We start from the raw sequence: 12,614 nt of genomic DNA on the forward strand, positions 1-12,614 counted from the left end.
ATTGAGAACTATGCTTTAATCTTAAGCAAGATTAAAAATCTTAGTACTTATGCCAAATAGTTGTGTGCATCCCTAGTTGTTGCAGAGTCCGGGAAGTGAAATTCCTAGTTCCTGCAGTATATTTCTATGCATTTCACATATCCTTCTACTATTTTTTGTACACAAGGTGAATAGCAAGGATAGGGTTCAGTTTTTATAACCATGTTATCCTGATTCATGTTTATCGTTTCTCTGATTGCTATACAGATGGATATAATAATTAAGTTTTAACTTCATTTAACGAGTCTTTTTTCCTATTACTTTTTGTTACAAAATTGTAAAAAAAAAAATAGCACATCACAGTTAATCTTAGAAACGAACGTAGCACTTACTTATTTTGATGTTTTTAGCATCAGAAATGTGCAAACTCAAAGTGCCTAGCTAGGTCTTACCCAAATTAGAACCTACTCTGATGACTGATCTCACAGAGGTGAACTAAAAATAACTAGTGGACAGCAACCCTGCTTAACCGGCAGCCACAACCAGAAAATAGCAAATGGGCATGCCATAAACATAGCGAACACTTGTCCCCCGAACCGAGATGTATATAAAGCTTCACCACTCGAGCTTCTCACAGAATCAAGGACAGGGAACTTGCACAAATAAAATGGCGATCAGGAATGTCGCGATCAGAGTCTTCTTCCTCTTGTTGGTGGTGAGCGCGGCGTTCGCCAAAGACAAGGAGGAGAAGAAGGATGAGAAGAAGGATGAGAAGACGGAGGGCGCAGCGTCCGAGGCTGACGGGACCTACGACATCACCAAGCTCGGCGCCAAAGACGATGGCAAGACAGACTGCACCAAGGTACGCAATCAAGAAACGACGACGATATGCATGGGTGACGATGAGTTACGATCGATAACTGATCATGTGGTCGTGGTGGGATGCGATGGCAGGAGGTGGAGGAGGCATGGGCTTCGGCATGCGGTGGCACCGGGAAACAGACGATCGTCATCCCAAAGGGGGATTTCCTGACTGGCCCTCTGAATTTCACCGGACCATGTAAGGGGGACAGCGTGACAATCAAGCTAGAGGGCAACCTTCTGGCCTCCAACGACCTGGCCAAGTACAAGTCTAACTGGATCGAGATCATGCGCGTCAAGAACCTCGCCATCACTGGCAAAGGCACGCTCGACGGCCAGGGCAAGGCCGTCTGGACCAAGAACAGCTGCGCCAAGAGCTACGACTGCAAGATCCTGCCCAACGTACGTGTGTATAATTGCATCCTTCTTGCAAATTAACATTTCATTGTGCTTATTTCTCAAATAATCAAATCAATGCATGTGGCGGTGCAGTCATTGGTGCTGGACTTCTGCGACGACGCGCTCATCGAAGGCATCACCATCCTCAACTCCAAGTTCTTCCACCTCAACATCTACGAGTGCAAGGGCGTGACTGTCAAGGACGTGATCGTCAGCGCGCCTGGGGACAGCCCCAACACCGACGGCATCCACATGGGCGACTCCTCCAAGGTCACAATCATGGACACCAAGATCGGCGTCGGCGACGACTGCATCTCCATCGGCCCCGGCAGCAAGGAGGTCAACATCAGCGGCGTCACCTGCGGTCCAGGCCACGGCATCAGCGTGGGCAGCCTCGGACGGTACAAGGACGAGAAGGACGTGACAGACGTCACCGTCAAGAACTGCGTGCTCAAGGGCTCCACCAACGGCCTCCGGATCAAGTCGTACGAAGACGCCAAGTCGCCGGTCGTAGCGTCCAACTTCCACTACGAGAACGTTCAGATGGACGACGTCGGCTACCCCATCATCATCGACCAGAAGTACTGCCCCAACAAGATATGCACCTCCAAGGGAGACTCCGCCAGGGTCACCGTCAAGGACGTCACATTCACCAACATCACCGGCACCTCCTCCACCCCCGAGGCCGTCAGCCTGCTTTGCTCCGACAAGAAACCGTGTGAAGGTGTCACCATGAACGACGTCAAGATTGAGTACACCGGCAAGAACAACAAGACCATGGCTGTTTGCACCAACGCCAAGGTCACCGCTAAGGGTGTCGACAAGGCTAACAGCTGTGACGCGTGAGCCATTCTTCCACACCTTCGACGCCCCCATCGTCTCTTACCTCCCACAGCAGACATTTTTGAAGAGATAATTAACAAGACTACACGTGCCACCTGAAGATCGTTGCCTCGAGGCACTCTTATGTACGGCATGATTTCTTTCTTCGCTGTATTTGTAATCTACCAGGTTTTTTAATTTCCTTTTTTTTTTTTGTTACCATCCCGGTCGTTTCTCTGTCAAGAGAAGATACAGACCGCTCCAGGAGATCATCTACTAGTTTAATCTCTTCATGGGTTTATTATCATTGTCCTTTTGTTAAGAATTCATGTATGTGCCGGCTCAGAGCCAGCCAAAGGCAAGGTGCTTGACTGTCGATCTAATTTTGACGGTTTGATTTATTTTTATTCTTGTGCTGGCAAAATAAAATAAAAATAGATTGATGGATTGACTTACTCGGCTAGAAGGCTTCCCAAGTTCCCATGCACTCATTAATCTGGCTTTCCGATATAAATTAACTTGACATTTCGAGATATTATTAAGACATATTTGTTGCCATTGTTGCCCCACTTTCATTAACGATACTAGAAGAATATCCCACCCATTAAGGCAGGAGTCCCTTCAAGATCTCTATTGGTAAATGAAAGAGTATACTAACATGCATGAAACATGAGGTTGTCTAAGACTCAATTAGTCAAAATAATTGAGATGCTGAATTTAAGTGAAATGGTTGTGTAGTTGATGGTTAAAACTTGGCCATGTGGACAATAGAATATCTTAAAGAATGGATAATGTGAATACGATGCATGTGAACATATACTATAATTTAAGAGGCTTACTGGGATGACATGGGTAATTGAATGGTTAAAAGAATGGGAAAATAGATACCTTGCATGTTAAGATAAAGTGTAATTAATAAATACTAGTGAGAAAAGCGTGCTTTGCCGCTCCGCCTACAGAATGTTTTGGCACTTCGTGGCCAGAATGATAGGGTTGCAGCTATTTTTGGCGGCCTCACCAACAATCGAGACACATATAGTGTTATTAGTTTTGTTTTAGCGTTGTCGATAAATTATAGGTGGGTATGCACGCTGGTAATAGTTAGCATTGATCGAGCATTCTCTGCCATGTTGGTAATAGCTAGGAGTGATCGAGCATGATATGGATATCCAGACCTGGTACTAGGACAGCCATTGATATGATGATTAAGTCTAAGGTTGTACCAGTATTTTATCATAGTCTTGTTATTAGGAAATAATAATATAGTTAGGTCATGTGGTGGGCCATTAGGGTTTAAATTAGTGTTTCTTTGACTTGGGCCTGTCCGAGTCAAACTAGGTGAGGCCCAATAGGGCTGGCCGGCCACCTCCCCCTCATATAAGGAGGTGGGGCGGCTAGGGTTTAGGGTAGGCTAGTTTTGATTCAGATCATGTAGAACCTCGAGTTCAAGATATCTCCGACCCTATGGGATCGGCGTGTGTGACGACGTCTCGGACGTTCGTCCGGTTATCCAATAAAGGTGTGAGAGTTCTTGAGTCTGTCAAGAGTAATCATATGTGCTTGCGTATCCTTGAATCTGTCAAGGGAGTTCAAGATCTATCGGTCCTATGAATCATCAAGGTGCATCGCGAAAGATCGGAAAAACGACCCCTTACCAGTACGACATATCCTAATGAGAAATGAACTATCGCAGTTCTTGATACAATTGGAATGCCACGTAGGCTTTCTTTCTCTTTGGGGTTTTTGGCGTCTTATGTTTACATTTGGTGCCATTCTTGTAAATATTTCTATGTGCTCGCATACTCTAAAAAAAAGAGCAATACATATATAGCAATGTTCCAGCTCTACTTCCACGCAAATAAGAAAACATAGGTTTGTTGCTTCAAGGGTTCAGACCTTTTTTTTGAACTTTAAAAAACATGAAATTTTGATTGTTACATAGTCACTACAGGAATGGGTTGATATGCCGACGGCCAGGGACCCTCGGCGTATCCGGTTTTGGCCGTCAGCGTAGGCTACGCCGAGGGCAGCCCTCGGCATAGCTCCTCGGCGACGATCTTCCTCGGCGGAGCCACTATTGCCGTCGGCGTAGCACGCTACGTCAACGGCAAAACCCTCGGCATACTAATTTAAAAAATTCAAATTTTCTTTTTCACAAAAACAATTCGATTTTTTTTGCTATGCTGACGGAAAAACCCTCGTAGAGTTTTACGTTTTTACAAATTTTAATTTGTTTTACACCATTTTTTTACTTATTTATCTTTCACCGAAGACACTTTTAACTCTAAGTACACTTAATCTTAGGTCAAATTACAATCATGGTTAAATTTCCCAATCGATCACCCATCCTCACACTACTCTAGTCTTAGCACTCTTAACTTCTTGGTTCCATTCGGATGAGATTACATTAAAGAATGGACACCTTGCTGATAATAATAGCATATCAACCCTATTAACCATTGGACCGTGATGTCACACCTTTTTATTTTTGAATTCCAAACAATTACTTAAGTAAACAATAATGAATATATAAGTAATAATAATATTGAATTCAAATAAGAATAAAATGATTTTTTGGTCTTTTTTCTATTTAATATGGAATAATTCATATCTTTAAATCGGAAAATCGAAATTTTACAAAAATAATGTGTCTAAATCGATCAGAAAAATGAGAGGAATCTACATATAACATCCATATCATCTTTTGAACCTAAAACTTAGAGGAATCCAAATATGACGTCCAGTTTGTCATCTAGCCAAAAGGCACCCCCGGAGATACGGAATGGCCGTACCAGGCGCGCTGGTGCACTGTTCACCAGCGCGCTAAACAGAAAAAAAAATTAGGACATAAATCGATGTGACGTAGATCTAAAACCATTTTTCCGAAATTTATTGAGCGACGAAAAGTGTACCCCTAGTTTAAATCCGGTCAGTTTCCAGCGGATTCGGCGGGACACCGCAGGAAGCCGCATTGATTCCCAGATAGCTAGCACGCACATATAGTATGTGATAGGTGGTGCGGAGGCGGTCTCCTACCACTACACGGAGGTCTCGCGCAATACTAAAATGCGCCATATGTAGCTGTTTCACAAAAAAATAGTTTTAGCAACCCGAAAATGAAAAAACCATTGCATGTGGGTTGGATTGGAAATCCGCACCTGGAGGTTTGCTTCCCGTCCCAGTGCCCACGCACGTGCCAATATGGCCTCGTTCCGACAAACTATGCGGTGTCACAGGCCATTTCCTACTCATCTATCTATTATATACTAAAAGCACAATACGAAGGTCGAAGGTCTAAAATAGAGACACCACGTTAATCCACAACATCAAAATTATAATACATGTTAGATCTATAGTTTACGGATATGATTTAACGAGACACTAATAATTACGTACATAATCGTGTAACCATATTTGACACGTTAAAAAGAAGCATATGTATTAGAAAAAGGAAGAGAAATCATGTGACGTGAAAAGGAATGAGTCTTGAAAAAAATTGATGAGCAAGACGTATATCACTAGGGCTATAGACTGTTCAATAAAAACAAAGAAAATTGTATTTGTTGGATATCAAATATTTTACTTAATACTCGCTTCGTTCCAATATTTAAGTCGTAAATTTTTTCTCAAAAAAATTATATACTAAAAGCACAATATGGAGATCTAAAATAGAGACACCACGTTAATCGACATCATCAAAATTATAATACTTGTTAGATCTATAGTTTACGGATATGATTTAACGAGACACTAATAGTTATGTACATAACCGTGTAACCATATTTGACACGTTAAATAAGATGCATATATATGTATTAGAAAAAAGGAAGAGAAATCACGTGACGTGAAAAGGAAGGAGTCTTGAAAAAAATTGATGAGCTTTACAAGACGTATATCTCTAAGGCTCTAGACTGTTCAATAAAAACAAAGAAAATTGTATTTGTTGGATATCAATTATTTTACTGAATACTCCCTTTGTTCCAATATTTAAGTCGTAAATTTTTTCTCAAAAAATAAATTTGTATTGTTGGATATTAATTATTTTATTTAACACTTCCTTCGTTCCAATATTTAAGATGTAAATAATTTCTCAATTTTTCATCAGAAAACTAGGCACTAGCAAATTCAGGTGCGAGTTAGTCGCTACTCTCCCGAAACTGTTATTTCGTTCCCGTTTTCCGTCCGACGTCTCCGAGCCTAGCGTAGATCTAGGCCACCACATGGTCAACTACATCCATTCGTCCATTCGAAGGAAGCCGCGTGTGCTTCTGCGATGTCGAGCAGGTGTCCCACCACTTTGTCTGCATTATCCACGAGACGAGCAACACAACAACAAGCGTGAGGCCCCTAGCTTTGTATGAGAGATGGCCGATTTTTCGCAAAAAAGAAGAAGATCCGTACAACTCTTATAGTCTTTGGTTTAGACGACTATCATAATGTACTTAACATGGAGATAATTAGGCGGCCGACTCCTGTGAAAAAAATCAAACGGAGCACAATCCCGTCCGTTTAATATACTTTAGATGGAGAAGGTATCAATGAATGATGCTACCGAGGAGTGGCGATGACACGTTAAGCAGAATTTCGTCCCATGAAAATAGTAGTGATTAATTGTGTGATGATATGTAGTGAATTTGTGACTAATTAGCATTTTCAAAATTATGACCAATGTGAGTCGATATAGTCATCTGACATGATAAAATAAATACATATAATTAAGACTGTCGATGCCTTGTATGAAGAAGCGGGGACAATAGGTAGGAAATAAAAAAAAGACGAATAGCACTACCTATGAAAGAAAAAAAAAGGTGAGTTAGCGTTTTAGTAAATCGTGCATTAAATATTGTTCAACAACTTAAATTTGGTCTAACAATTTTTCATATGGGTACTATTTTACTAAACAAAACATTTTGTGTAGTCATAAAACAATGTAATTTATAGTTCCACACATCTAGTATCTCTGAAACCATAAATTAATTTCATAGACATGTTCAACATGTTGAAGATGAAATGCGAGGGCCACCTTGCTAGTTTCCCTTAAAAGCAATATAGAACTCCGGACTTTATAGCCCTGTTCGTGAAGGGTTTTCCAAAATAATTGTTGTATCCCAATTCTGACTTTTGGAGTGGTTACTAGGACACATAAAATGAGTCATGCGGCTCCGCGGGATTTTCTGACTTCGTTTAAATTGTCATCTGGCCAAAACGGGAACCCGATGACACATAAGAAAGTGTTTGAATTGTTACTATGTTAACATGGTACTATACATGATTCAAATATGCATGATTTTGACATAAACGGATGGAGGATATTTTTCTGAACATTTTGACACGTTATATGAATTTTTCTGACGTCATATGAATTAGTTATGATTTTTATAAAATTAGACAAATTTGAAGGATGGCCTACGCCGAGGGTGGCCGTCGGCGTAGCCCTGTCTACGCCTAGGGCCAAAGGTATACCGAGGGCTGCCTTCGGCGTAGACCTCGCTACGTGGATGGCAACGCTACGCTGGCAGGCTGGCTTGGCCGGACCATACGCCGACAACCCCGACTTTTTGCTGTCGGCATATCGCACCATTCCTGTAGTGAGTCGAGCTGCACATTTACAACTTATATACTTATAGCCCACAATTGGAGAGGCCGAATCTAGTTTGTTTCAGAATTAAGAATTAAGTATCAAAAGTAATAAATCAACAGATGCCAGTAAATACAGTGCTAAAAACAGTTGAAAATAACATTAATGAATGTAAACAGTCACACAAGCTCGTAAGCATCTCTTCTGAACAAATTGATCTCTAAACTAGTCCAATTAGAGTAACATATTGAATAATCTCATGAGCTTGCTCCTCGTCAGGTTTCATACATCATACACAAAGAATTACAATGTCGCATTACAAAGATCCTGGTCTCCTTGCACGTCATATCTACTACCTGTCGCTTGATAGACATCATACGACAGAGAGTACGATTTTGCGACAAATGGCTTACGGGTCCCCTTTGTTTTCGTTTTACAGCTAAGTAAAACACCTTCTAAAGCTCGAGGATCAACTTCAAGATGTTCCATCCCACAAAAACATGCAAGGAAAAAATGAGAAGAAAGTATCATTAAATATACACTCCGTACTTTGTTCTTGATTGAATTCTCATCCCTCGCTGTCTATGCACGTTAGTCGTATACCTATGTCTTTCCTTGAAATAATTGCCACTATCCTATGATCCAAATTCGGGGCAGATTACAAAGAAATGGTCAAAAGGATCATGAACTGACAAACCCAACATCTGTTTACCAACTTGGACCAGCAAAGTAATCTACGCACTTACTTCATATTCTAATGTTATAGTGCCACTACTGATGCACCAATGCTCTTGGTTCCCTGTTGAATTGAAAAAATAAGTGTATTAAAGTCATCATATCAAACAAAAATGTAAATACAGGGAATGTGGTACAGTACAACTAAGCTCCAATCTCATAATTCGATGTCCATTCCAGCAGCGCTCCATGGAGGCGCAGCGGCACGTCGTGCCCATATCGTGGCTGCGATATGGAAACTTCTAAGAGGCTGTGCTGCTTTACACTATTTAGAAGCTAACTTAGTCCATAAGACATTTTCGATACTGTTCTACATATAGTCAAATGCTTGGATTTACACAAGCTCTAGTGTTTAATGTATTAATGATCAAAACTGATCTACAAACTGAGAGATTTCTAGAAGAATTACATAACACTCAAAAGTTAAAATGTGGAAGGATTAAAGACGCATCCTCTTAACTGAAGACATTAAATAGCCTCTAAACAACCTAGTTTCGAAAATTTGATCCACTAAGCAAGCACGGCTGCTTAATGCCAGGCACAAAGAAAACATCAACATACTGAAGAAACTGAGAGATCCCTAGAAGTAAGATCTTGGCGTCCCTCTACATGTAAGAGTTCCCTCAGGGTGGCACTTCATATTCTGCAATCATGTCATCTTAAGAAACAAATTGAGTACATCATTATGGCATAGCACTTAGTCGAGTACATAGTCGTGCATATATTCATATATATAGAAGACAAATGCATTTCTCTTACATGCAGTTCTTTAAGGAACAAAAGGTAAGATGTCAAAGGAGTAAAACTGAGATCCGGTGAATTTAAAACAGACCAACCAGTTAACTTTTAGCAGCCTACATGATCATATTTGCTTCTCTGTTGACTTTTTTACATTCGTGCTGGCCTCGTAGATGAGCCGAGTCAATCGCGAAATCTATATATCCTTGTCAAATGCTGGAAGTGGGCGACCACCTCTAGGGTTACGGTGCCCTATTAGCAAAACAAAAGCACACCCCTCTTATTTTATTGGGTATCTTGCCCTGTACATTGAACTAATTTCCATCCGATGTCCAAGGAGTATATCCACATAAATACATAATAGGTAGAAACATGAACTAAAACATTCTAGAAGTAGAAAGATGTATTCTACTCACTCTGGGCACACATCTGTCTGAGATAACTGTTGGCTTGGAAATGACAAGATGCTACTAACTTCTGATCTTGCATGGCCCACAACTTTCATCTTCTATGTAGTTCAGCAGTCAGATCATCCTGTCAGCCACCAAAAGAAGACCCTTTTCAGTGTTCAAATACATATATCATTTTTTTTGTCTACACGTTATGCAATGGAGCAGGGGAATCAATTCTCATGAAAGAAAATGTCCCATCAAAACCTTATTAACATGTTTCTCTCCTATTTAAGACACCATCAACACATGAAGAATTTTATCTTCGGAGAAGGGAATATAGTGCAGGGCATAAGATTTATTTTATATAAGGAAGACATTGTGTAAATTTCCAACTGAAGTAGCACCTAGATGGCTAGACCTTTATATGGTTTTCCATTTAGGGCAGAATGAGAACATCCAATAGTTGGCACTACATCACTGCAATAGGCTATAAACAAAAATGCTTCTATTTTTTATCACATAAATAATCTATGTTGCATTTAGTGTTGGAAAAAATATAACAAAATATTAAATGATGTTTACAATTAGTGAATATAGTTGGTAGCAATTCTGAAATATCATTGTAAAATACAGTCTCTCTATAATAGTAACTATGGTGTATAAACTTAAGATGGTGACCTTAATAACTTGAATTTTTCTCCATAACGCACAATTGCTCCGGACAGATTGACCAATCAGGGTTGTCTTATTGTTTAGAACACATATCTAAGTTGCTCGAGTCTTATGAAAGCGATGTCATTCGTTGTTTGTAAATATATATCAGCTCATCATAAATGAATTCGTTATCAACCTGAAAGAAAATATGCTAACCTAGGAATGATCCAGTGAGTATTTCCTCCTAATTGGACATCAATATCTCATATCTCAACTTCTTTGACTGCAATGGAATGCATGGCTATTCATGTTCTCGAGTACAAATTAATCATATGAATCGATGATCACATACCTGAAACAAAAAAGGCCATCATCATACATAAGCTTATATATAGTCCCAGGGCTCTCCTATTGGCAATAAACATAAAGTGCTCCAGCCTAACGCTAAGTTCCCAATCGCTTGAAGAACTCAACCGGGGAAAAAAACCCCGCAGAAAATCCTATTCCCCAAACAGAGTTTCTCAGCTCCACAAGACAACAGTCTAGAGCAGTATACACAAACCATATGCGACTAAACCACACAAAATAGGGCATCTAAGTGCTTCAGGCTTAAAGTGATGTCCAAAGCAATTTAAGAAAACATGAAAGGCAGGTTAAGAATTATTTTTAGATCCCAAATTTTTATCATATTTCGCGTTGTCTTTAGCTCTTGTCATGTCGCAACCTTGGTTTCACAAATGCCTTTTGATGCCATTTATTGAATACCCAAAACAAAATATCAAAGAGGTAATGTGAGATGAACTTACAGCCTAACCAAGCTTACAGCCTTTGCAAACACATCCAGCTTAATCTCACAAGAATGCATTTTTGACACACTGATCCTTCTCCGAAGCATTACCTGACAAATGTAATAAGATATTACCAGGTCAGATTGATTCACTATCCAACATGCTAACAGATTTTAGCAAAATATTGAACTTTGCAGATTGCAAATAAAGATTTAGTGTATTTGGTGAAGTGTAAACTAACAGTTGAGAACACGGATCGAACTACCAAGCTCTACTTAGTTTTACCTGGAGTAATGCACCGTGAGAATCTCATCACACAAGCAGATTCGGCAAAGGAGTGACAAATTTTCTAGCAGTGCCTGAATTTCCCACGAGACAACCAAGTTACGATATCGCAAATTGCTAGAGAAGATAGATAAGAGAAATATAACTTAAAAAATACAATCAATGGGACCCAAATAATATAGATAGAAGCATGATAACTGCTATAGTAATTAGCTTATTGTAGAATATGCTAACATATTGATTAAACCTTTGTTCTTTGCCACTTCTTTACCTAGAAAACTAGCGAATTGGCCCGCGTATTTGCGCGGCTAGATTTGTTATGAGTTTTACGTACAAATAATATTTAGTTTCTTTTCCATTTCAATCAATTCCTCCCTTTATTTTTCTTTATGCTTATGTACATGTTTATTAAATTATTTGATATCGTTTATTGATGGTAAAATTTCGGACACATTGATTCATAGAACCTTATTAGATGATTGAGGAAATTAAATATTAAATATGTATCAACCTTTTATCCAGTCATCATCATTTTCTATAGAAACTCCTTAAATGATCTTATGATTACACTTTTTGATATTTATATACTTAATTTTATAATAAGAGGATATATTCAGTATTTTTTCTATTTGTAACACGTGTGTTAGTGTAAAATTAATTACATGCATATATAAACTTGTCACATGCATATACAAACTACTGATGTAACCTCACAAACCAAACCTAAATAATTTCATTACATGGTGTTTTTCATTTCTAACAGGAGGAGAGCATAAATTATATGCACATGGAACAGAAACTACAAATAGTTTAGAAGTTTTGAATAATAGGATAAGCCTTTCACAAAAAGATTGCTCAGAGGAGAAATTGATATGTACACTGATTTGGTAGAAAATCACAATAAAGGATAAATTATTTGGAGTAATTGATTAACCTCCAAAACATGTCTGCAAAAGAAGGTTTCTGTAGTATCCACTGAAAACATCAACCCTACCAAATAACCAAAGCCGCTGGATCTACTCCATGTAAATGGGTACAGTTCACCTTGAGTCTAATATGGAATCTCCTTGCCTCGTTTGACATAGAGCACCGCCGCCCGACGCATCCTAGACGACTCATGCAGTTCTTGCACTTTTTGTCAAAGTAATTCAATCGATAGATAATTAAATCAGCTACAGATGTATGCATTATATTTGAGGGCACCCTAGAAAACAAAATATAGCTAGGGATAGTCATTTGCATCACTATCACTAACCAGGATTTTTTTTATGCCAAAGTACTTAGTAAGCTCATTTTACCAAAATCTTAAGCTGACATATACTTGCAACAAAACTAATGCAGTGTAGGGACTATAGTACTTCCATGGACGATTCTTATGTTTTA

General features: G+C 39.3%; 1 protein-coding gene across 1 annotated transcript; it reads left to right on the top strand.

The window, feature by feature from the left end:
* Positions 1–646: 646 nt before the first annotated feature.
* Positions 647–2,085, top strand: LOC124683928 (exopolygalacturonase-like). Its single transcript, XM_047218344.1, has 3 exons — positions 647–841; positions 934–1,242; positions 1,333–2,085. The coding sequence occupies exons 1-3, from the start codon at positions 647–649 to the stop codon at positions 2,083–2,085; spliced, it is 1,257 nt and encodes a 418-aa protein (XP_047074300.1).
* The last annotated feature ends 10,529 nt before the right edge of the window (positions 2,086–12,614 follow it).

The sequence above is a fragment of the Lolium rigidum genome, chromosome 1 (assembly GCF_022539505.1).
Source record: "Lolium rigidum isolate FL_2022 chromosome 1, APGP_CSIRO_Lrig_0.1, whole genome shotgun sequence".
In the NCBI taxonomy this organism is placed as follows: domain Eukaryota; kingdom Viridiplantae; phylum Streptophyta; class Magnoliopsida; order Poales; family Poaceae; genus Lolium; species Lolium rigidum.